General features: G+C 40.4%; 1 protein-coding gene across 1 annotated transcript in view; it reads right to left on the bottom strand.

The window, feature by feature from the left end:
- Positions 1–416: 416 nt before the first annotated feature.
- Positions 417–26,620, bottom strand: part of LOC114351612 (cadherin-87A) — a 36,985-nt gene continuing 10,781 nt past the window's right edge. The window contains 24 exon segments of the mRNA XM_028302892.1: positions 417–1,529; positions 2,226–2,358; positions 7,218–7,219; positions 7,712–7,871; positions 8,294–8,399; positions 8,710–8,867; positions 9,252–9,415; positions 10,755–10,867; positions 11,757–11,933; positions 12,945–13,135; positions 13,300–13,435; positions 14,217–14,376; positions 14,540–14,737; positions 15,137–15,354; positions 15,782–15,968; positions 17,043–17,233; positions 18,416–18,655; positions 19,097–19,294; positions 20,013–20,166; positions 21,044–21,279; positions 21,665–21,856; positions 22,468–22,591; positions 25,470–25,634; positions 26,239–26,388. Coding sequence (XP_028158693.1) covers positions 1,452–1,529; positions 2,226–2,358; positions 7,218–7,219; positions 7,712–7,871; positions 8,294–8,399; positions 8,710–8,867; positions 9,252–9,415; positions 10,755–10,867; positions 11,757–11,933; positions 12,945–13,135; positions 13,300–13,435; positions 14,217–14,376; positions 14,540–14,737; positions 15,137–15,354; positions 15,782–15,968; positions 17,043–17,233; positions 18,416–18,655; positions 19,097–19,294; positions 20,013–20,166; positions 21,044–21,279; positions 21,665–21,856; positions 22,468–22,591; positions 25,470–25,634; positions 26,239–26,388 — 3,831 coding nt within the window. The 3' untranslated portion in view covers positions 417–1,451.

Genomic DNA, 26,620 nt, shown 5'->3' with positions numbered 1-26,620 from the left:
AGTTTAAAAATTGCAAAATAATTTGACAGCTGTCAGTGATATTAATTTGGCGTGAATACTTTTTTGTTGGAATTCTGGCAATGGAAAGTTATTGATTAAGCCTTAATGAAAAATTGTGAGATTTATAAAAAAGTTTCTTGTAAGTGCGTTATATAAAATTTTTAAAAGATTTTTATCAAAAATCTATGATAGTCACTTGTGTGCTATTTTTAATTAATTTGAATTTTTAGGTTGGATTTAATAAAACAAATATTTTGTATGAAAATCATCTTGTATTTTTCAATATTAAATAATACTTTTTAGGTATAAAATTCATTGACAATATTTACAGAATAAAGTCTATATTACTGACTATTATTGATTAATTATTTTGTTAATAAAATAATCTATTCCAAAAGATAGATTTAACTTACTTGAAGGAAAGTCTTTATTGGTCCCTTAGTTCCAAATATAATTTTCAATGAATTACACTAATAGTATAAACAATTTGTACACTAATTGTATAATTTACAAATATGGCAATTACATGGTACTATTACTACAAAAATGACATTGGTTTTACACTATACTAATATCTTCTTCTTTTTTTAATCATGTTTATTATTGTCATTGTTTTATCCGCCTGGTTTATTATAATATTTTGTGTATAATTAATATAAAAATATTAAGATTCATAAATGGGTGACCTCTAAGATCAATTATTAAATAATTTTAATAATATTATGCACATTAAGCATCAAAATATTCAACATACACAAGTACTGTACACGATTCATGACAAAATAATACAACATTAGAAACAAGACATTGGCTAAGATCGCATAGAAATTCTTGATAGGTCAGATCGATAATTTGTTTATAATAATACCTTAGTATAAAAGCAATCCTAAATAAATGGACGTTGACAATGTATTACAATAAACAAAAATATTACATTATTCAAATGGTAACAATCCTAGTAATAATTTAGACAGTCTTGGTCAAAATTGTGAAAAAACTCCAAAGGTTAAATAATACATTGCCAACATGCATGACAAAAATTAAATAGCTAAAGCTTTCCTAAATACATTAACATGTGACTTAAAATCAGAAATGTTTTATAGTAACACAAATTCATAAATCATATTGTTGGACAATAGGATACAATTTCCTTAAATCTATAATTTGCTCATAAGTTATTTTGAACGTACCGAGTTTAATAAATTTCTCTTTAGAACAAATTAACTGAGGGTGTTCCACAAGGTAGTATTTTGGGTACACATCTATTCCCTATAAAGAAAAATCTGCTCTGAATCATCACAATAAAGTGGACCAACACAGTTATCTCTGTGATAAATATACATACAATCAAATAGGTACAGAACCTTTATAAGCGGTCAAAGTAGACCTAACAGACTTGAAGCCTGACTATTTAAGTCGTGTATAATTTACAAGTAGCTTTACATACATCATCATAGTTGTCCTAAGCCTGCTGAAGGCCGAGGCGGCGGCTCGGGAGTATCTGGGGATGGCGGCTTAAATGTGCTGCCCTGGAAATGAAGATTAGAATTTAAACGATTGTAAAGTCAACAGCACAAAAGGATTCACAGTTTCGTACGCACACAAAATCGCACCTAATTATACAACTACGAAAATTGTACAGTATTGAGGTTGATATTCTGTCTTAATACTGCTGTAGTCTTTTTGTGAAACCATGAGCTTCATGGGGAGTGAGCTCATTATACCGCACCCCCGGTGCGACACTGTCACTTTTGCAAAAAATTGAGTTAAATATCCAATAATGATCCTAGAGCACCCCTTTACTTGGAGCGATAACGTTATTTTTGTACTACGCATAGTTTCGTTATGTTTTAGTAAATGCTGTTCATCTCATCTATTTTACATTTTAAAACATTGTTTTGTGAGATGTAAATTTAAATTTCTAGAAAAACTACATATTTGCATAAGTGACAGTGTCGTACTGAGGGTGCGATTACGTTTCCTGCAATATTTTCCAAGTTGTCGGCCTATGAAGTGGAAGGCCTCTATACCGGATTTCTTGGTCTCACTCTTCCGGTCTTTTTTGTCCCGTAAGTCGAATGTGACTCATGTCTAAATCCTCTAACCATGTAAAATGAAGTGAAATGATACGCTTCCCGTGATATTCATCAACTCATTGGTTCATGAAGGGAAAGGCTTATCTACACTACGAGAAGGTACTGTAGTGAATAAGTAAGGAATATTACCTGGAATCCTAAGGCAGCCTCGAGCGGCGTGGGCGAGTCTCCGCCCAGCGTGGCGTAATCACCGAACCGCTCCGCCGTGCGTGACGTCTGGATAGTAGCGTACGTGTTGTCCGGCTGCAAATAGACACGATCACTTTAATACCATAGAATAGTTTCTATTTGGTCCAAATAAAACAATTGGTATGTTCTAAAGTATGTACGGCCTAAGGGTTCGACCAAACCAAAGGGTGCAGCCGGTCGCATCGGTAACATCGATATGACAGAATAGCAGTGTCAGCAAAACTAAGACAAAAGGCTGCATACAGGGTTCAGTATGCGGCCCAGCCTATGGATCCTAGATGTACTGCTATTGCCTTCCGGATGCTACCTCCAAGCATATGCAGACAACGTTTTATTAATTGTTCACTCACATAGCCACCTGTACCACTGTATATTTATGTGTGCAATAAAGATTTATAAATAAATAAAATATAGCCCGACCAGGAACATAAAACCCTCGTCATGTTGCGGAAAACTAATGGTACTAATTTCTTTTAATGGCAACAGTAACTGAAAACTTCATTGACATGTCACCTTACATGTCAGTCTATTGCTGTCAAAGTGTAAACAAACTTTATTTTAAATGTGCGAATTGATTTTGTGAATTAAATTGCTAAAATCTTTTTATAGTCGTGAAAGAAAAGTGGTTCACAATGTGTTAAAGTATTTGTCGAAGAGAAATACTAAGGGTTCGGACAATATTTTCATTGAATAATGTTTCCGACAAAGGTTGTCAAATTGACTGACATGTTTATCGTATAGTACAGTCCACTATGAAAATTAGCTGTGGTTTGTTTCAACTACCTATTTTAAAGTTTTTTGTCACTTTCTAAGTGTTGAATTTTATGGAATTGGGAAAGAAGTACCGAGTTTGAAGCGTTCATGAGCAGACATTGCAGTTGAATATTCAAGTTCTGAATTTGATTATTGATGAATAATAAAATAAATCCTACTAGCTCGATTGATGGTTTCATTTAATTTATTTAAATATAGATGACCCACGCTGAACTGTCCCACCAAACTCAATGACAGGGGGGCGCTACCATCGTTCAACTATATGGTTTCCAACATGGCAAAAATCTGAACCAGCGATCCGGTATAGACGGTGGCGCCCCACTGTCAATGTCATCGACAGGACAGTCCAGTATTTTGGAACTATAACTATCCCATTTGTGTATGGCATAAAAATAAGTCATCGATTTCAGCAACTAACTTTTTTGCTTCGTTTCGTTGCTACGTTTGAAATAAAAGATTTTTACAAGCGCAAAAGTATTTTAACGAACTTTTGAATAAACATCATTCCATTAAGGCCACTAAATAAGTACTTACCACATAAGATTTTTTTATGTTACCAAAAATAAACTTTAATTTTCTGCTTAATTTAATTCCTTAAATAACTAGTAGTAGCCCTAGAATAGCTTGTGTGGCGCCCGGTTCGTCGTCAGGCGGCACGGCCCAACGGCAGCACAAGCGCAATGGCGGCCATTACGTTAGCTCGTGTGCGTGCGGATTTTTGTCAGTGTAGTAGTGAATCAGCTGAACAGGGTGTTGTATTGGGTTGATAAGAAATGAAGTTGTTACCTTAATTATCTCGGAAACTAGCCTGAATTTTTGGCTCAAACTTTGGGAACGTATTCAGTGTGACGTATACATGCTCCCATTAAACGGAACGTAGCTGATTTAGAAGGACCCTATATATAATTAAGTAATTTAATATGAATAGTACAATCACTTCTTGTTGTTTTAATAATATTTTTTATACGGAGTAACAATTATAAAATGAATGTAATTTGTTGATAATGTTATTATGCGATGAATATTTTTGTAATAAAAATTTAACATTATTTGCTTGTTTCAATTTTAACCTGACAGGCTAATGTTTGGGCTTTTATTTCTATAAACGATTTAAAAAAATATAAAAATATGAATAACAATTTAATGAATCACAATAAGGTTAATAAATAAATCGATATAAGCAATAGTAGTAAATCCTATTAAAACATTAATAAATAAATTCATGTTACGTCATCATCTATATTTTCATAATGATGACGGAAACAAACAAGATTACAATCAATTTTACGTGTTTCCTAGTAAATAAACTAATTAAAACATTCATTGATAACCCTCTACACTTATCAATTTATTTTACAATCATAATAATTAGTCTTATACAGGGTTATCACGAGTTATCGGTAATCTCAGCTTGGTTTTGATATTGCAGTCGATCGGTGCATCGGATGCAGTTTTAACGTTGTTTATTTGAGTTTAAATTAATATGAAATTAGATCTGTTGAAATTATTTTATGTGGCAACCGTTTTTCTCCAGTGTTTGCGTTGTGAGGTAAGAAAAAGAATTGATAAACAGCTTTTTGAAATAAATTAATAAATCATATACACTTCTACGTTTACATCTACACTAGAAGAAAGATATTTTGATAGTTTGTATTGAATAGGTTCCGAATCTACTGGATCGATTTTAAAAAAATTTACCCTACACGGGACGAGGTTTGCCGGGTCAGCTAGATCACAGTAAAAGAGCTTTGTTCTTGTCGGCGGATCCATTCTCAGTCATCCCTAGACTCTGCCAGCACCTTCAATTCTCTGTACAAAGAATAGCCATCCAAGAATTAATTTTGATTATCAATTTAGATAAATTAAATTATTACATTTCACATAAATAAACCTGCCATTAAAACTTCAAAAATACATTGCTCATAAATTATCATTTCTCGATTTGAATGCCTACTAATTAATAAATCCCGATTCGAAGTTTTCAGTAGACGAGGTGAATAATCTAATACAAATATACAACGTGAACATCAACGCATCGCTGACGCTCACCAAGAGCGACAAGGAGCTGCTCAACTCCTGGGCGGAGACCTACCAGGTGCAGCAGGTCAATGTGACCACCAAGTACCGGCTGCAGATGAGCAGGCACAGAGAGCACGCGTTTCGGAGAGGCGATGTTGACAAGAAGGTACCATTAATTTTTCTATTATGACGATGATGACTATGTTTTTCGGGCGCATTACTGATAAATGAATGAGTGAACTTTAATCCTAACTTTTTTTACAAACATAAGTAAGCAGAACTCTTGGCCTATGTTTTAGTGTGACCATTATGGTTTATGGTTTAAGACATTTATTTCTCTAAAAGAATTACATTCACTTACAAGAGAAATACAAAATTAACCTTAAAACTATAGATTATTTAAAGTTTATACAATTTTATTTGTTTACATTTTAATATTTTTTGCACGAAGCAGACGCGTACAATAGCAGTCACTCGAGTATTAATATATTGGCCATTCGTGGGTACACTAAGAAAACAGTAGTTATAATTCGTAACGACAGGTCCAATTACGTATCGTATTCTAGTTTCTATGAGAATGTTGTACTTAAGTCACTTTTTTTTTAAAGTTATTTTGATTTTATTTGCTTCAACCATTTTTAGTATTATTAAATTATCATTTTAACAGATTTAATTAAACTCCGAGAATTGGCTCATGAAATAAAGTTTAACCTTTTTTTTGAACGATAGGAATGATTTTGTGCCTTTGATGTCATTAGGTAATTTGTTATACAGTTTCGCCCCTTCATACAATACATTTTTCTTACCATAGTTTGTTCGGGGTCTTAACAATTGGATGTCATTGGGTTTTCGTAGGGAACGTTTTGAAAATTGTGATTTAATATTAAAGGATATTTGTGTATGAATATACTTTGCTAGTATTTTACGTACAAGTATACATGTATTGTATTTATATATTTGGGACAAAGACATAAGTCCGGTTTTTTTATAAACTTCTGATGTTGGAGTTAAGAAGTCAAAATGAAACAGCAATTTTATAATTTTATTTTGAGCGGTCTGTAATTTTTTAAGGTTAGTTTTAGCAGCACAACCGTATAGCTCGATTAAGTAATCTAGGTGGGGTTTTACCAATGCATTGTAAATGGTATATCGGACGGACGTAGGAAAACAGTGTACGTTACCGCGCAGGACAGACATTAGGTTTGATAATTTTGCTCGGGTTTTTTCGATCTGTGGTTTCCAAGTTAATCGACTATCAAGTATGAGTCCGAGGTATTTTTCAGAATCCACTTGGGTCAAACGTTCATTATTTATGCTGAGAGGCTCGAAATCAGATATGGGCTTATTTTTGGCGCTAAAAATAATGAAATTGGTCTTAGCTATGTTTAAAGTTAGTAAGTTAGATTGAAACCAAATAACTAGCAAATCTAGGTCATCCTGTGCATCTTTGGCAATAGAAGTCATATTACTGCCGGAGTAAAATAAGCACGTGTCGTCAGAAGGGTTCGGACAATATTTTCATTGAATAATGTTTCCGACAAAGGTTGTCAAATTGACTGACATGTTTATCGTATAGTACAGTCCACTATGAAAATTAGCTGTGGTTTGTTTCAACTACCTATTTTAAAGTTTTTTGTCACTTTCTAAGTGTTGAATTTTATGGAATTGGGAAAGAAGTACCGAGTTTGAAGCGTTCATGAGCAGACATTGCAGTTGAATATTCAAGTTCTGAATTTGATTATTGATGAATAATAAAATAAATCCTACTAGCTCGATTGATGGTTTCATTTAATTTATTTAAACCAGGTTACTTATAATAATATTTTTTCGTTAATTTATGAAAATATCAAATTAGCCCGTAATCCTGAATTCTGATACATAAAGTTAGCCTATTAATTTAACACAGGTACGACTGTACTCAGTGTTGCACTATCAAATGAAATTGACGCGCCTCTATGCCAGGGTTTTTATGTTCCTGGTCAGGCTATAAATAGCATTGAGCACCTAGAATCAACCACCAATTTTGATAAATAAACTAATTAAATTCGTATAATGGGTTGAAAGGGTTAAATTAGAATTTGCTGACACCACTACTGATGTTACTCGTCTGATTTCCGATTTTATTTTTGGAATGAGGACTTCTCCTTCAAATTCTCCATCGGAGAGGGACTCACCGGCGCCTGGTCAGGCGGCTGGTCGGGCTGGTCCCCGAACACATTCATGGTGAGCTCCTGCTCCTCGTAGGGCCGCAGCTTGGTCTCCAGCCACAGCGGGTTCAGTTCTTCCAGGATCCGGCGCCGAGCTAGACTGTCTCCTTTGCTGGCCTACTTCAGACACTCACCGGCGCCGAGCTAGACTGTCTCCTTTGCTGGCCTACAAGAGACACTCACCGGCGCCGAGCTAGACTGTCTCCTTTGCTGGCCTACAAGAGACACTCACCGGCGCCTGATCAGGTGGCTGGTCGGGCTGGTCCCCGAACACGTTCATGGTGAGCTCCTGCTCCTCGTAGGGCCGCAGCTTGGTCTCCAGCCACAGCGGGTTCAGTTCTTCCAGGATCCGGCGCCGAGCTAGACTGTCTCCTCTGCTGGCCTATAAGAGACACTCACCAGCGCCTGATCAGGCGGCTGGTCGACCTGGTCCCCAAACACGTTCATGGTGAGCTCCTGCTCCTCGTAGGGCCGCAGCTTGGTCTCCAGCCACAGCGGATTCTCCGTCGTGCTCAGCTCTTCCAGGATCCGGCGCCGGGCGAGGCTGTCGCCTTTGCTTGACTGCATTGATGGGGGAGGTATCACCCTGGAAATGGAATAAAATTAAAGTAATGAACTAGGTAAAATATTTGATTTAACGTCGCTGCGTTGACTATAATAAGGAAACTAAAGGCTTTTGAAATACAGGCACTTCTTCTTGTCGTGTGGACAACAAACTTATACAGTTCGTTCGTTCGTTTCAGCCGAAAGACGTCCAGGCATCCAGGTCTGCGCCGCTTGCATCCAGGTACCTCCCGCGACCTTCACCAGATCGTCGGTCCACCTAGTGGGAGGCCTGCCCACGCTACGTCTTCCAGCTCGTGGTGGCCACTTATACAGTGTCAGCCAAAAACTCCGCTACAAAAGTGGCGTTGTCAGCAGCATTCATTAAATCTTCCTGCGTGCAGTTGTACTAGGCACTTTTTAGTAGTGACAAAGTGCAATAATTATTTCATTTTCGGGACTTACCAATGTTTGAGACAAGCGCAGACTACAATGAAAGTGACGATGCCAGTGAACAGCACAATCAGCAAAGCTATTAGTGCCGCTAACGCTGGGTCAAAGCTGTCTGGTGCTGCAATATGCAAAGATTGAGATTATTTTCTAGTTTAAAAAAATAATTTTAAAATCAGTGTTCAGTGGTAGAAGGTAAACTTTAGAAAAATGGATCGAGTGCTCGATTTCCATTACTTTGTTTCCAGTTTGGTTGTGATAATTATTACAGACAGCATGGCTTTATTTAGCAGCTAGGCCAATTCAAAGGCGAAGGCTGATAAATAATAATTTCTTATGTAATCTCACGTTACAACGTATACGATAAAAGTAGTGTATATTTTCCAAAAAAGGTAGAACTCTCGTTGCAAAAGTCTAAATATATTTCAAACCTTTGGAAGTAGCGCTGGCCGCAATAAGCGTCTCGACTCCAAACTCCTGGTAGATGTCCTTGAGGTCGTCGAACTTGGAGTCGATGGTCTCTAGCACCCTTTCCACTGGAAGCACCTGGTACGTCGTGGGGTCTACCGCCAGAAGGTGGATTTCGCACCTGCAATCGAAAATCAGATTTATCTGTCACATTTGTAACATGTTGCATTTTTATCACAAAATACTAAGCATTAAAATCCGGCTCAAAGGACCAATGCTAGATTCCTTACACACATCATACCGCCTGTCAGCCTGCACTAGCGGTATCCTCCTGCCGGAAACTTTGAGAACATTCCCAAGGGTCACCATCCGCTTCTGAGCTCCTTCCACCACCAACCAAATAACTGTGCAGTTTCCTGAAGACTCACCAGTCATCATACTGACTGTCAGCACGCATGTCCCTTCCTGGTACCAGCAGAACATTCCCAGCGGGTTCCGTGCCTTTATTGTTATAACTAATAATCTATTTACTGTCTTAAGTGTAAAGAGTTGCTAGAAGACTCACCAATCATCATATCGCCTGTCAGCCTGCACCAGCGGCAGTCTTCTGCCAGGGACTAAAAGAACATTCCCAGCAGTAGCCAATCGCTTTTGAACTCCTCCTACCGGCGCACTGCAGCTTCGGGATACCACCATGCGGATGAGCGACGAGCGGTCGATTATCCACACCTGTGGATTTAAAACAAATGAGATTGTCTCCATAAATAAACAAAAGATATTATTTATTTATGGAGACAAGGTGGTACAAAGAGTAAGGTTACACTAGCTAGAGAGATCTGCAGCCTATGTCATCACGCAGTTGGCATGTAAAATATTTGCAGTTTTTTTTATGTGACAGGAGGCAAAGTTTGATTGTAGTCTTCTTCTTCTTCTTCTTTTTTGATGATGTTGGCAATACACGTCAAGGTCGACTTGATTTGTGCCATTTTCAAGTATTTATGTGATACGAGTTACAAAATGAGATCAAGTAGGATGATATAATGAAGGATGATAGATGATACTCCTTCCCACCCTTTGAGTCTCAGTAAAGTTGTGGTGCTTTACTGAGACCTCCTATGGACAACTTGAGAGAACCCGAAAAATCACGATGCACTGTTTTGCTTCACTTGCCCACACTCATGCACGTTCACGAACACTCAATGGTTAATAATCCACCATTATTACACATTAATAGTCGCCTAAACACGAATTTGAGGAAATAAAACAAAACCGCTAACATGACGCTTCAGATTCCCGCCAAGAAGTCCGATTTTAGTCTTGTCAACTGCCTAACCTGGTATGTGTGGGAACTAGGTTCTACATAGCGTTAAAATAACACTGAAAGATTTGAAAATAAGAACCGAGGATAGCCCAATGGTTTCTGAGTTGGAAAACCGTTTTGAGGATCGTTGATCTCCATTGGTCGTTGGATCCTAAATTGAAAAGTTTTCTTACTGTTCGTTTCAGCCAAATGACGTCCACTGCTGGACAAAGGCCTCCTCCAAGGTTTTCCACAATGCACGGTCCTGCGCTGCCCGCATCCAGGCTCCTCCCGCGACCTTTACCAGATCGTCGGTTTCTTACTGTATCATCATCATCATCATCATCATTTCAGCCACAGGACGTCTACTGCTGAACATAGGCCTCCCCCAATGACTTCCACATCGCACGGTTGGTAGCGGCCTGCATCCAGCGCCTTCCCGCTACCTTTATCAGGTCGTCGGTCCACCTTGTGGGTGGACGTCCCACGCTGCGTTTTCCGGTACGTGGCCTCCATTCCAGAACCTTGCTGCCCCATCGGCCGTCAGTTCTGCGTACTATAGGCCTTATACAGAAGCTCAAAGTTGCACAGCGTGCTATGGAGAGGGCTATGCTCGGTGTTTCTTTACGAGATCGAATCAGAAATGAGGAGATCCGTAAACGAACTAAAGTCGCTGACATAGCCCGACGGATCAGCAAGCTGAAGTGGCAGTGGGCTGGGCACATAGTTCTTACTGTATAGTTTACAAATTACTGCGTAGGTACTCACATAAACCTGTGCTTTAGCCTGTCTGTGCGGCGGCGCGGCCTCCTGCGCGATGATGTCCAGCACAAAGCGGTCCTGGTTGTACTCCGACATGTAGTGCGCCGTCATCAGCACGCCTGGAAAGTTCCAGAATTAGCCTCCGTAATGGCTCGAAAAGTCAATGAACATTAAATTTTAATTGCATTACTGTGTAAATAATGCGATTGCCCGAAGAGAAATATGACTCCCTTTTCTTAGTATGAACATCGTCAGTTTGGTAGACATTATGACTTTGACCTCTTACGAAGTCTCTAGCTAACTCAATTTCAAGAAGACCTTTGATTATCATTATCAAATGCCATAAAAATAGCAACATTTTTCTCAGTGACAACTGTGTACCTACCATGAGTTTACGTTAGGTGCGCTCGCTAGCGAGTACGTCAAAAATCTCTATTGAAGATTTTGTTTCTTGAAAGTAGCCACTAGGGGCGCTGCACAATATGTCATACAATTAAATGTCATTTTTTTACGCAGTCGCTCGCTAGCGAGCACACCTAACGTAAACTCATGGTAGGCACACTGAACACTAAGGCTCAGTTGCACCATCTTACTTTAATAAACGTCAAAAATCTGTTAAACTTCATACAAAATACATCGGTTATCGCAATAGTTACGGTCAAAGTTAGATGGTGCACCTCAGCCTAAGTACGTTAACATGGTTACACAAGAAATTGGGAAAATTGTGAGTGTCCTAAGTTTTTGCATCACCAGCACCACATCCACCTTCTTTAAAATAACACCTCAACTCAAGTAATTTGAATCTAATTGTAGAGAAAACTTAGTAGACAAAATTCATGATGACAGTATACCTACTCAACACCATACAGAAACCACATTGCAAATGTTACTTTTTCTATTTTTCAGTTAGAAATGGGCCGGTTTCAATGTCAATATTTTGCTCAAGAGTAGGTAATAAATGGTATTTTGCTATAAATAATCTCTAATGTGTTTTCTATTGCCTCTTACCGTCCTGGCTGATGTTGAAGGGAGACGGCACGACGCTCCCACTGGACTGCGAGGCGCCGAACTTGTACAGGTTGGAGGCTGCCACCATGTAGATCAAGGTTCCATTCTCGTCCAGGTCAGGGTCTTCAGCCACTACTGATATGACCGGCTCGTTGACTCGCGCTGTGTGCTTTATACCTGAACAAAATAGTTGAGTGAGATTTTAAATGATGATGAGAAAATTTTGAGGAATTGAAAATGAACTTAATTGTGACTGTGAATTTATGTAAACAATAGCAGATACATGGCTTAATAATAGAACCGCTCCAAATTATACCTTTTCAGGCGTATTCACAAATTATACAATTATTATTACATTTAAATTAGAAATTATACAATATATTCGAAATGTCAATTCCACCAATATTATTTAAAAATTTGGTATGGAGATAGATGAAACTTGAAACACTTGTTTCAATCAACAGACGCATAACTATCCACTGCTTGACAAAGGCTTCCCTCATGCTTCAACCATAAATACCAACGCGTTGAGAACGCCATCACGTGGTATGGTTGAAGCTTTAAGTCTCTCCACAACGACTGGTCCTAAGCTGCCCACATCTGGATGCTTCAGGCATGACCTCTGGTAAAATATAAGATGTTTTTCAAGATAGGTTCAAGAATGAGATGAAGCTGTTCCTCTATATCGTGAGAGAATATTGTTGCTTCTCTCTGTACGGGACTATTCGCATCTTTTGTTCCCATCGCTGCTAATCCTTTGTAGCTAGAATCTACAGTTTAACCGCCATTAAAAACCCAACCAGTGAAGGTCAAGTTTACCACGAGGGAAATTGATTCTCTCTGTAGATGTAATAGAATAGACGTAATAGACCTTCTGCTGAAACTTCGGCTCGTTGTCGTTTTCGTCCAGGATTCTGATCCTGACGATGGCCACAGCCGGATCTTGGCTTTCCGTGCTGTTGTCGATAGAGTTAAGGATCGCTGCTGCATGCTCTAGTATCGGGCTGTTGCTCCATAATATATCGTGAGGGAGTATTATTGCTTGTCTCTGTACGGAACTATTACCACCTCTCGTTCCCACCGCTGCAACTCCTGTGTAGCTAGGATGTATAGCTTGGCATAAAAACCCTACCAGTGAAGGTCAAGTTTGCCCAGGGGAAAGTGTTTCCCTCTGTAGATGTATCTCACCTGCGTAATAGACCTTCTGCTGGAACTTCGGCTCGTTGTCATTCACATCCAGGATTCTGATCCTGACGATGGCCACACCAGGGTCCTGGCCTTCCGTGCTGTTGTCGATAGAGTTTAGGATTGCTGCTGCATGCTCCAGTATGGGGCTGTTGCTCGCGTATATCGTAAGAGAGTATTCCGATTGCTTTTCTCTGTAAGAGAGATGAAGAGAATAAAACTAAGGACATGGTTGAAGTAAGGCAGTATTCTTTTTGATTAGATAATGTCTTATTTGCAAGATCTGGAATTTCTGAGATAAAATAGCTGTCAGAAAAGATAAAAAGAACCTAGTACATGCATTTAGAAGTTAATTTACCTGTCGAAGCTAATGTTAGCCCTGATAATGCCCTGCGTCCTATCTAGGGTAAAAGCTCCCGCTTGGTTGCCTTCCAGAATGTGATAGTACACCTTGCCGTGTTCACCGGAATCTTTGTCTGTGGCTTTCACGGTACCTGAAAATCGCAAAACTCTCTTTGTAAAACTATCTTCGATATGAAAATGAGTCGCCTGAATAGGACGGTAAGGAATGCAACTCCTGTAAAACCAGGATCTACAGTTGTTCCTCCAATACAACCCAACTAGTAATGGTTGTCTTCATTCGTTTAGCCAAATGACGTCCACTACTGGATAAAGGCCTCCCCCAAGGATTTCCACAATGACCAATCATTATTTTCTACGCTGTCCGCATAAAGATAGTTCTCGAAACCTTCACCAGATCATCGGTCCACCTAATGGGCGGTCTACTTATTCTACATTTCCCGGCTCGTGATCGCCAGTCGATAACTTTACGAGGTACGAAGGTTGAGTAGTCCTGGATGAAAGTTCACTCTCTTGGATCCCGCAATAAAGAAGAACGGTCACGCCCCATAAAAAAAAACCCAGATCCGACAGAAACGAGACATACCTCAGTTTTTTGTCATGTCTTAATTAGTTAAATTATATAATCCACCCTGCATAATCCGGCTGTATCTCCAGGTCACTAGATACATTCCATAGCAGCTGTAATAGACATTTAGGTACATACATTTACCAATTTTGGTGATAAATAGGCATTTTGTATTAGTTTTTGTATAACGCCTGAACAAAAACAAAGGGTAATATTTTGGTGTTATACATAGATTTGGAATATAAAAAATATATAATTTAACTAATTAGGACATGACAAAAAAACTGAGGTATGTCTCGTTTCTGTCGGGCCTGGGTCACAGATGACCGTTCTAAATGTTTGCTTACCAATAATAACGCCAGCCGGCAGGTTTTCCTTGATACTGAACTGGTGCAAGGTCTGCGGGAAGCGAGGAGCGTTGTCGTCGTCATCAGCTAGCACCACAGACAACAAGCGAAGGCTTTCAAACTGGGCTGGAGTGCCGTTGTCTACCGCCACTATCACCAGCTACAATAACCAAAGATTATCTTTTTAATTCAATATCCATTGAAACAGGCAGGATCAAGGTAAACACAGTGGATTTTTTGGGTTATAATAGTTGTTAGTTTCAACAAAATGGAGTCGGATGCACTACTATCGACTGTAAAATTTTCGATCTACAATAACTAACCTGGTATTCAGACTTGTGCTCCCTATCCAGGAAGGTCTTAGTCCTCAGCTCTCCCGTGTCAGCATCCAAGCTGAACTCCTGCGTTTCTCCCACATTCTGGTTGTCCACCTTAAGGTAGTAGGACACGCGGCCGTTCTCGCCGCTGTCTTCGTCGGTGGCTTTGATAGTTGTGATCAGGAAGTCTGCTTGGGCAGCGTTCTGGATTGGGAAAGTTATCAGAATTACGAATAGGGATTCTGAGAAGAAGATAAAGACATTTTAATTGAACTTTATTATTTTGAAACAGATAATAATAACAAGGTTGATTTCAAAATTCGTTGGGTAAAATACACTATGCTACAGAGACTCACAAATAATAAAAGCTTCATAAACCAATTCACTGTAAAATGTGTCACATGAATTTCATGGAGTGATTCAAAATACTAAAATCTAAAGGATAAGTGAAAGGTCGCTGGCAGGTGGAAGCGACCCATATGATGAAAAAAGAGTATAGCAGTGGATTGCTACAGCTGATAATGTTCTACTGCCTATGTCAGTAACAAGTTAACAGCTCCAGAAACCCTAAGGGGTTTCTTACAACTCTAAGAGGTACCTTACCTCAGGGATCTCCAGCTGTCTTTGTTCCGGCGGAGGCTGCACAAACACAGGACTGTGCTTGTTCACACTCAGCACTGATATGTCAACTTTGGCAGTATCAAAGTGTATGCCACGGCCTGCCTCATCTGTGGCGGTTACGGTGAGGTGGTAGGTGGTGTTGCCGGTGACTGGCTTGGCTGGATAGATGATACCGTTGTTGGGGTCTACTGAGAACACTCCTGGGAAAGAAGACAATGGTCGGTCAATTTATGTTGTTTAAGCAGTGGATGTCATTTGGCTGAAACGAACGAACGGAGGACCTGGAAATCTATGACGATGTCAATTACCATCCGGGCGTCCTTATCTTAGTACGATTATTGATCATCGCATGACGTCAATTCGTACTTGTAACGATGTCGTTTGCATAGCTTATTCCACTCCTCAGTCTTATACTTCAACTCTGTAATGTTCATTCATCCTTATTCGCCTAACATGAATAATCTTATCTACGACCTACAGAGTTATGACCATAATCAGTCTGTTGAGGGCACCAGACTCATTCTATTTCACAATTCTATACTCTGGCTTGCCATTGATGCCCCGTCCTATCTTTGGCTAACAAAATGTTTATTCAACTACAAACTGCAGAGCTATGATGTCACTTACCAGGTTCACTCTGTTCCACAATCTTATACTCCAGCTTGCCATTGATGCCCTCATCCTTGTCTTCGGCCAATACTTGCATAATGGCCGCTGGAGGGTCCAGTCGAAGGTTCTCCGCGATGGTGCTCTTGTAGACTTTTTGGGTGAATATTGGTGGATTATCGTTGATGTCTAGGACTTTTATGTGGACCTGAAAAGAGGGATTTTATCAATGAATCCTATTCTTGGTTGGTTGAAAATTTCTCTTGGTTATTTATAGTTCTTGCTTACTTGAAACTAGGTAGACACTTGTGAAAGTTAAAAATTTGACTGCCTACACTAACAACTTTTTGATTACCATTGTCGATCACTGCCTTATCGGCTACAGTGATAACCCCTGAAGATGGGTCGGTGGTGAACAACGATTTTATTTATTTATTTTATTTTTATTTTACAAGGAAAACAATACAGTGTTGAAACTATGTAGACTAACATTTTAGAAAACTTATAACCATTAACATGTTTTCACATTTAGAGCCTGAGTAATGCTTGTTTATCAATAAAAAAATAGAAAAGAAGTTACCAAGCCAGAGTTACCTACTACTAATTAAATTAAAGCTTAATACAAAAAAAAAAGCACCTTTCAAGAATGCACATCAAACCAGTCTTTGATGATAGATGAGCAAATTAGTCATCATCATTTCGATCACACAGCGTCATGTATCCACCTTATGGGTGGACGTCATATACTGCGCTTACTGATACATGGCTTAAATTTCAAAACCTTGCTGATCAATAAAGGTGTTCAGGCACACATACTTTCAATAAGCACGGTACGATTGCGCGGGACCTATTTAAATCTGCCGCCAACTCCGTCCCGCCAAAACTTACACGGCGAGCGCGCGCGACTACAGCAGCGCCGCGCTCCACGGACGGCAAACCAACGAAAACTACGCAACGCGCTCTCTCGGCCTCTCGCGTTTGGGCCGGCTTCGCGAGTGCCACGCTTATTGTGTGCTCCAACGGAAATGTGAAATTTGGTGACTTTTCGGAAATGTTTTGTGTGTGAGGCCTCCACAGTACTTTGCTTGAAGTTAGTGACTCAAGTGAACCACCGAAGACACCGGGCGAAGCCCTAACTACCGGCCGGCGGCGTCCTACAGAGTACCTACCAGCAGCGCGGCGGCAGACAAGGTACCTGTTCGATTGTTTCTGTGTTTTGTTGATTGTGTCGTGCCTGGACGACACTGGGGAACTCTGGGGGAGTAAATAATCATCCACTTACAGGCACACTAGTACTCTTGCGCGTCTGCTTCGGTGCGTTATCACTAGCTATAGCATGGAGGTAAACATCGCTGGTTGTCTCGCGGTCGATCACAGCACCATCGGCTACGGTGATGACCCCGGATGATGGGTCGATGGTGAATAGGGATGATAAGTTGCCGGTTAGGCTGTAGGTGACTTCGCCGAATTCGCCTGAAAACAAGATAAAATTAGTTGTGATTATAAGTACTGAAATGTGTAAAACTGCCATGTTTAAGAAAAGTGTAATAATTATGGCTCCACGTCTGTATAATAATCTGCCTGTTAATTTAAGAATGTTATGTAATAATGAATTTAAAAATGCACTATCTAAATTACTAATTGACAAATGCTATTATAATATTAACGATTATTTAGATGATATCTTGACATTCTGATTTATTTATATTTTTATTTAACTTAATGTAACGTAATGACTGACTAATAACGAACGAACGAACTATAATTTAATTTCAATTGACAATTAATAATAATTTTAAATTTGATTATGTATTCTGACTGAAGTCACAAAATAATTCATGTACCTGAATAGGTTAAGCATAGAGCTCACTGCAATTATAATTATCACCCTTTGTACCTATGTTTTATGAATAAATATATTTGAATTTGAATTTGAATTTAAGATAATAAATAAATAATAATAAATAAATTCTTTATTGAATAACTTATTTGACAGTTTAAACTCTAGGCTAATCTTATGTAACAAAAGGTAAAATTATACATGTGCCTGAACTAGGATTTTTATTCCTGTAGGTATCTCAGGCGAAATAAAGGCTTAACGATACTTTATTTAACTATCATAAGCAAAATACATATTACACTACAATCCACTTACATACAAATTATGTTTACCTATACTAAAAAAGAGGTTGAAAAAAATAAACTGATTCTCATTTATGATGATGTGGTTTAGTTTCCAAAGCAGGAGAACGGGCCTGTCTAGTACACTAGAAACAAAATTAATGCTGGCCCTCCCTGGCCAGAATGTTAATGGTTGTGGGTGGCTAATGTCTTTCGGAAAACCGGTGGAGTATTATGGTTACAAATATGGGTTATTAAACCTTTACCTGGTAGTGGCAGAATTGTTGCCACCATAATATTATTTTGAACCTTATTGAGAAAACAAAAGGTACAAAACTAATGAAAAATATTTTTCTCTATACCAGTTAAAGGGTATGGGTACAAACATCCAGACCAGACCCACGTCTTTTCAGACGACCTTAAAGAAGGTAACTAGTAGTGAATGATGACTTTAGGGTTCCTAAGGAGAGACGTAACAGTGGACTGCCATTGCCTAAAAAATAACGATGATGGCTGATCACTCTATTCACTCACCTTCATCCTTATCAACAGCAGTGACAGTCAAGACCTTAGTTCCTGCCGTAGAGTGTTCAGCAACCACAGCGTCATAGGCAGTGGCAGCGAACACCGGTTCTTCATCATTGACATTCACGATGTCAACCGTGACAGTAGCTGAAGTGGATAGCTGGGGGACGCCTGAATCGAACGCCACGAGAGTGAAGTTTGTGGAGTGGATCTTTTCGTAGTCTATGCGCTGGATTATTTTGACGATTCCTGGGAACAAAATTGAATATTAATGATTCTGGAAATAGATGTGAGAACAATCTATAATGTTAGGGCCTGTTGAATAGACGGGTGGTGCAGTTAGAAACACTTCATTTCCATAATAATTGTATAGTAGCTGTAAGTCAATAGTGTTTTAGCATAGCCAGCCAGCCAATAGCCAGTTCATCCGTGGTTGTGAGGATTCCGGGTGAAGCTCGCTTCTATCTTCGGCATGATCATCACTTACCATCAGGTGAGATACAGGCCAAGAGCTTCCTCGTTGTGGATAAAAAAAAATAATAAAAAAAAAACATAAAAAGTACCATCTCAGATCTTGTGATTGTGACTGTTCGTTGTGTTCTACATCGATGGTGGCTGTAGGTGACTCCTTGTCTGGTGCTGCTCCTCCGCCAAGGTCTCGTAGTAAGCTTCATACTACCCTCAACTCACCAGTAACGTTATCGATCTCGAAGTAAGGGTTAGGCGGGCTGATGATGATGGCAGCGATGGGTGACTCCTTGTCCGTGGCGGTGTAGACATTCAGGACTGTGCCTAGAGGCTGCTCCTCCACCAGGGTCTCGTGGTAGGCTGGCTCCGAGAACACTGGAGCGTGGCGGTTCACATCCACTATGTTGATGATTAGTTCGCCTGGAATAAGGGATAAAGCATCATCAAGTCATTTAGTCTACATCCACTGCAGGAAGACGACAATCTCTTGATATTTACTATGATCGCCTATAATAGGAGATAAAGTATTGTCTTTATTATCATCAGGTCGTTTTACCACAAAACTATCATTTTCATACAGAGGGTCTATCCGTTTTCTGATCTGACCCTCCCATAGATAGATTGCCAGCGCAGATTGCAATCTCTAGTCGTGGATACGTTATTGGAAAGCAGGTAACACCAATCCAGATTGAAATAATATGACATTAACTTTCATATTTCAATCTGGATTTGACGAAATATTGAATATGGAAATCGGGCGTTAGTCAAAAGAGTCAAAACTTTCATGATTTTTAAACGGTTTTGCAAATATAATAAGCAAAAAATTAAAGCCATCGATTTTTCAAAACATTTATCTTTACAAAAAGATCCTACCTAACATTCGGCAGGAAGACGGCCCTTTCTAAATTGCCATAGACAAAAGGGAAGGTTTGACCTATACTCCCCTCGCTGACTAGACTGGTTGGGGAGGCTTGAAGTTCACATAGTATTTTTTTCTTAGACACATCTTAGTGTTTGGTTTACTGTGTCGGAATGATAAGGCTAAGAAGATATTTGTAATGAAACTCACTTGAGCTGGACATTCACGGTCCATCTTTAGAACAATTTTAACTTTAAGACACCATGGTTTGTATCATACCTTCGGTCTGCTGCAGGGTAGGTGCCGAAGCGTCTGTGACAGCTACAGGTAGGGTCAGTACAGCCGCGCGGCCGCGGTCAAGCCGCTGAGCGACACTGACAGTGCCGTTTGGCTGGATCGAGAACCAGGAGTCGAAGATGCCTTCGTTTGATACCTGAAGGGGATATTACACGTTTCAGAGCATGTTGAAATTTTAATGATTTTAGACTTTAAGGTAAGTGGGTTTAATGATTTTGGACTTTATGACAATATGGGTAAGGATTAAAATGTAGGTACTTTTCAATGTAGTGGAAATCTGCTAGGACCAAAATTAAAACATCGTTTCCATCCAGGCAGATCAGGTTAAAAGATTAAAGCTCGATTCACACATATCAGTGAAGTACCGTCACAGTGCGAAATATTATTTCATACTGTTTCTATGAAGAACGCATCCCCACTTGTCAGTTTCAGTGACGACACAGTGCTCTCAGTGTCAGTGCCGACACCGGCAATACGGACGTATTCGTTTACGACGATATTTTTTGTCGGATCATTAAAAACAGAATAACTTACTTCATAGTTTCTGAACAAGAATATTGAAACAGCTCTCTGACATTTTAAAATATTCAAAATATTTCACTGACGCAACACTGTAGCACTGATACTGAACTGAGCGGACACTGTGACGGAACTGTGGCTTCACTGATATGTGTGAATCGAGCTTTAACTGTACTTTGTGACAAGTGGACAAATTAAAAACAATATAGAGTGCAATGTAATAAGAACCAGAGTAATGGACTCTTTTATTTATGTGAGGAAAACTTGGGAAACGTTAACTACCCCACTAGGAGTGAGGCCTGAAGTAGGTAGGTATACTCTTACTTAAGAAACTTACCTCCTTTCCATTCTTGTCAACTGCCTTTATCAGCCGATCCTTCAGCAGTTCATAGACCAACAGTCCGTTATCAGTGATATCCGGATCCACTGCTATGGTTGTGCACTTGAGTACCAATATCAGGATCAGCAAGTTACCTACAAAATCAGTTACTTACCTCTTTTCCATTCTTATCCACTGCCTTTATCAGCCGATCCTTCAGGAGTTCATAGACCAGCAGTCCATTATCAGTAATATCCGGATCCACTGCTATAAGGTTGTGAACTTGAGTTCCGATCTCAGCATCAGCTGAAACCTCAGCGCGTTGGATGGCTGGAGTGAAGTAAGGCTTCTTGTCGTTGACGTTTATGACGTGCACTGTCAGTTCGGTGGTGCCTGTTAGGCTGGGCATACCTGTAACAGAGTCATCATCATGATCTTTATCATATCCACCAGTCTGTTACAGGTACAGGAGCACATTATCTGTGAAGGATTTGGATCAGTCTCACCCTGCTAAACGGCTAAAGGAAGTCTAATGTTACCCATATTTATTGTCCCTCAATCGCCTTTTTGTGACATCAGAAAAATATCCATTCGAGTAACGACATAACCAAATACAGAAGCCAAGCCTCTATAATTTACAGTGGTCAGTATAAATCTCGCTAATAGTTTCGGTAAAATATTGCACTAATTGCCATAGCCATTAATAAAAAAAACACAAGCATCACGACACAATCACAGTTTGGCTCGCGCCAGCTGCCCTATAGCAACATACTAATAAGATAAATATTGTACTCACCAAGATCAGAAGCGATGATCTGTATCCTGTATGTGTTTCTCTTGTCGTAATCCAACTTGGAAGACACGGTGACGACACCAGTGACGTTGTCGATGGCGAATGAATCCAGGGCGCCCTTCTGGATGCCATACTTGATCTCTGCGTTGATGCCACTGTCCAGATCGGTGGCCCTCACTGCTGCCACCTCAGTACCTTTGGAAGAATAAGGTTGTAAGGTTCGGCTATAAGAATAAAACTTGAATATAAAGTTATTTCAACTGCAAAACGGCGATGACTGTAAGGTGAAAGGGACAGAGATCTTGGCCTTTGGACCACTTATGTGTGTGAAAATTTTAAGTTAACTATCTGCGATTAGGAAACCAATTAGATAGGTAGTTAGGTACGCTCATATGACACGTGAGATAGACTTTGAGCATAGCTACTAATGCCCGTTTTCACCATCAATCCCTTATTTTTAAGTGACCCCTATGACAACAAAATTCCTGTCATTTGTAACTATAGGGGTCACTTAAAAATTAGGAAACAGGCATAAAACTATTATTTTGTAGGCAATCCCCCCCCACTAGGTGAACCGACGATCTGGTGAAGGTCGCGCGAAGTACTTGGATGTGTTTAAGGGGGAGGTTCAGACCTCCCCCAAGGATTTCACACATCCAAACACTGCTAAATACATGTTCCTTCGTTTCGAAACGTAGGGACAAAGACAAAGGCAATAATGGACTCAGTACGTCCCAAGTCTTTCTGATGCACAAGTTGAGAATCACTATCCTAGTGGTTAGCACAGTTTCAATAACAAAGCATACCAATAGGCGCATCTTCTGGTACGTCGGCGTCGTATTTGTCAATGTCGAACACAGGTGCGTGGTTGTTCACATCTCTGACTGTTATCTCCACGCGACATGTCGCGTTGTGGACTCCATCTGTAGCCTGTAAATGGAATGATGACGTTAGAAATCGTCTATGGCCTGTTTTAGAATAATGACGTAGGCATATCTAGATTAGCAAGCTGAAGAGGCAGTTGGCTAATCATATCTGTCGAAGAACTGATTAATGCTGGGGTAAATGAGTTTTTGATTGGGGACGGTAACTCAACAAGCCTGGTAGGGCGAGCGAAGTTTGAGATCAACATAAAAAATTGGCTAGATAAATGCAAAAGTACCTTCCTGTCTTCCGAAATTTTTAGTGAATTTTGGTATGGATGTCGCTTTAAGCAGGCGGCATGGAGAGTGACTGCAAATCCTCAATTTGTCTCTAGTGACTGAAAGGATCGTACTCCTGCAGTGGACAAGTCTCCTTAATAATCTTTTGGGATTTATTGTCTGGTTTTGCTTTTTATTTCATATTATCATTGTATTGCTTAGGACATTGTCCTGTTTTGTATACGTAATAAAATAAATAAATAAATAAATACCCTGATGTCTTACCAGTATGGTCAAGTAGATCTTGTTATCGTCCCCACTCTGCGATACGACTGCTTCTGGTCGCACGGCAATGCGACCCGACAACTGGTCGATCCAGAACGGATGGGTGGCTGGCTCGATGATAGAGTAGCGGAGTTCCGATGACGTGTTGATGATGATGACTTACCAGTATTAGTTAGATAGTTTTGCAGGGGCACTCAACCTCTTCATTAGGTCGTCGTATGCAATTTGTGGTTTACCTTCCTACTCCAACAACGCCTGATAACTCCAGAAAGCAAGCGGCCTAGATAGGCTTCTTGCAGTAATACTGGTGATTAGAGAATGCCTGTTGATCTACTACGCTTCTGCACTCCATGAGCACGTGCCGCGACGTTTCTTCTGCCTCCATGCATCCTCTGCATTAGTGGGCTGTCTGTTACTGTACTCGTATGTTGTGTGTATGCTGATGATGACTTACCAGTATGGTCAAGTAGATCTTGTTATCGTCCTAGGTGCCCTGCCCATTACCACTTTAGCTTGATAATTCTTCTGGCTACTTACCAATATAGTCAAGTAGATCTTGTTATCATCGCCACTCTGCGATACGACTGCCTCTGGTCGCACAGCGATACGACCAGACAACTGGTCGATCCAGAACGGATGGGTGGCTGGCTCAATGATAGAGTAGCGGAGTTCTGATGACGCGTTTATGATAAGGACTTACCAGTATCATCATCATTTCAGCCATAGGACGTCCATTGGTAAACATAGGCCTCCCCCAATGATTTCCATAATGACCGGTTGATAGCTGCCTGCATCCAGCGCCTTCCTTCTACCTTTATGAGGTCGTCGGTCCACTTTGTAAGTAGAGGTCTTACGCTGCGCTTGCTGCGTGTCCTCCACTCCAGAACCTTGCTGCCCCATCGGCTTTCAGTTCTGCGTACTATGTGCCCTGCCCATTACCACTTCCGCTTGCTAATCGGTCGGGCTACTTACCAGTATGGTCAAGTAGATCTTGTTATCGTCCCCACTCTGCGATACGACTGCCTCTGGTCGCACGGCAATACGACCAGACAACTGGTCGATCCAGAACGGACGGGTGGCAGGCTCGACGATGGAGTAGCGAAGTTCCGATGACGCGTTGATGATGAGGACTTACCAGTATCATCATCATTTCAGCCATAGGACGTCCATTGGTGAACATAGGCCTCCCCCAATGATTTCCATAATGACCGGTTGATAGCGGCCTGCATCCAGCGCCTTCCTTCTACCTTCATGAGTTCATCGGTGCACCTTGTAAGTAGAGGTCTTACGCTGCGCTTGCTGCGTGGCTTCCACTCCAAAACCTTGCTGCCCCATCGGCTTTCAGGTCTGCGTACTATGTGCCCTGCCCATTACCACTTCAGCTTGCTAATTCCTCGGGCTACTTACCAGTATGGTCAAGTAGATCTCCCCACTTTGCGAGACAACTGCCTCTGGTCGCACAGCGATACGACCAGACAGCTGGTCGATCCAGGACGGATGGGTGGCCGGTTCCATGATGGAGTAGCGGAGTTCCGATGATGTGTTGATGATAATGACTCACAAGTATAGGTAAATGTATCTTGTTATCGTCTCTACTTTGCGAGACAGCTGGTCGAACCAGAAGGGATGAGTGGCCGACTCGATGATGGAGCACCGAAGTTCTGATGACGAGTTGATGATGATGACTTACCAGTATGGTCAAGTAGATCTTGTTGTCATCCCCACTTTGCGAGACGACTGCCTCTTGTCGCACGGCAATGCGACCCGATAGCTGGTCGATCCAGAAGGAATGAGTGGTCGGCTCGATGATGGAGTAGCGGAATTCTGATGACGTGTTGATGATGAGGACTTACCAGTATCGTTTTGTTCCCCAGTCGATGAGGCACCTGATGTCATGCCCTGAGTGCCCAAGCAACTGCACTCAGGAGGATTTGATGAGTGCTACTGACAACGCCACTCTTGTGGCGGAGTTTTGGGCTGACACTGTGTAGGTTTGTTGTCGACACGACAAGAAGAAGAAGTATCGTCATCATTTAACCCACTCCATTGGTGAACATAGGCCTCCCCCAAACCCTATCGGGCTACTTACCAGTATGGTCAAGTAGATCTTGTTATCATCGCCACTCTGAGAGACGACTGCCTCTGGTCGCACGGCAATACGACCAGACAACTGGTCGATCCAGAACGGATGGGTGGCCGGCTCGATAATAGAGTACCGGAGTTCCGATAACTTGTTGATGATAATGACTCACAAGTATAAGTAAGTGTATCTTGTTATCGTCTCTACTTTGCGAGACAGCTGGTCGAACCAGAAGGGATGAGTGGCCGACTCGATGATGGAGCACCGAAGTTCTGATGACGAGTTGATGATGATGACTTACCAGTATGGTCAAGTAGATCTTATTATCGTCGCCACTCTGCGATACGACTGCTTCTGGTCGCACAGCAATACGACCAGACAGCTGGTCGATCCAGAACGGATGGGTGGCTGGCTCAATGATAGAGTAGCGGAGTTCTGATGATGCGTCCAGATCACGTGCTTGGACCTGGGGGAAGAGATCATTTTACTATGACTTGTTCATGAAATGATGCTTGAAGTTGGAACAAAACATGGTATGGATATCGGATTGCCAATTCAAAAACTATTGTGGTGCAGCTGGCGATTTTTAGAAATGGACATGGTCACTAAAATATTGCCAGTAAGACTTCGAGTTAACTTTTTTCATCTATAACAAGGAACATTTTGACCTGCATATTATAGAATGAAAAGTAATGATCAAGCCGAAGGTGGAGGGATTAAAATAGTCGGCCGTTTGGTGAAGTGATTCTAAACGGACTACTATTCCGGAGGTAGCGGGTTCGATTTCCGCACAGTACAAACATTTGTGTGCATGAACATTATTTGTTTGTATTGGACTGGGTGTTTTCTATGTATAATATGTATGTATTTACAAAAAAAAGTATTTAAGTATGTTAATATCCGTTGTCTAGTACCCATAGTACAAGCTTTGCTTAGTTTGGGACTAGAAGCGCAGTGTAAAATGTCCAAGGATATTTATATATTTATATTTATAAATTTTAATATCACACACCGTCTTTAACATCAGCTTAATGTCTATGATGTCCTACTGTCAAAGTTAAAGCAAATACCTGCAATTCCGGCTCGAACTTGACCGCGTCTTCATCTATGGAGGCCTTGTAGACTGGTGTAGAGAATACTGGCGGGTTGTCGTTGGAGTCTGTAAGAGAGATCTGCAGCGACACGACTGTATTCTGGCCTGAACCGTCGTCGTCGGTTGCCTGTGGGATACAATGAACTTTTTATAAACCTGTTTATTGAACTGCTAATTTTAGTAATGATAATGATGATCAGATATTAATAATAAATGAGGTAAACTTTGAAAATCATGACAAAATCTTTAAAACTATTGTAAACATTGCTTAACTACCACTTGATGAAAAGACCATAATGGTCACGATTAGATAGTGAGACAAAAAAATATAATCTGCGCGAATGTAGAGGTACTAATGG

This window comes from Ostrinia furnacalis, unplaced genomic scaffold (genome assembly GCF_004193835.3).
Source record: "Ostrinia furnacalis isolate ACB-3 unplaced genomic scaffold, ASM419383v2 OfSCF1166, whole genome shotgun sequence".
Taxonomy (NCBI): Eukaryota; Metazoa; Arthropoda; class Insecta; order Lepidoptera; family Crambidae; genus Ostrinia; species Ostrinia furnacalis.
The sequence above is the reverse complement of the archived record's forward strand: the minus strand, read 5'-3'. Positions and strand labels throughout refer to the sequence as shown.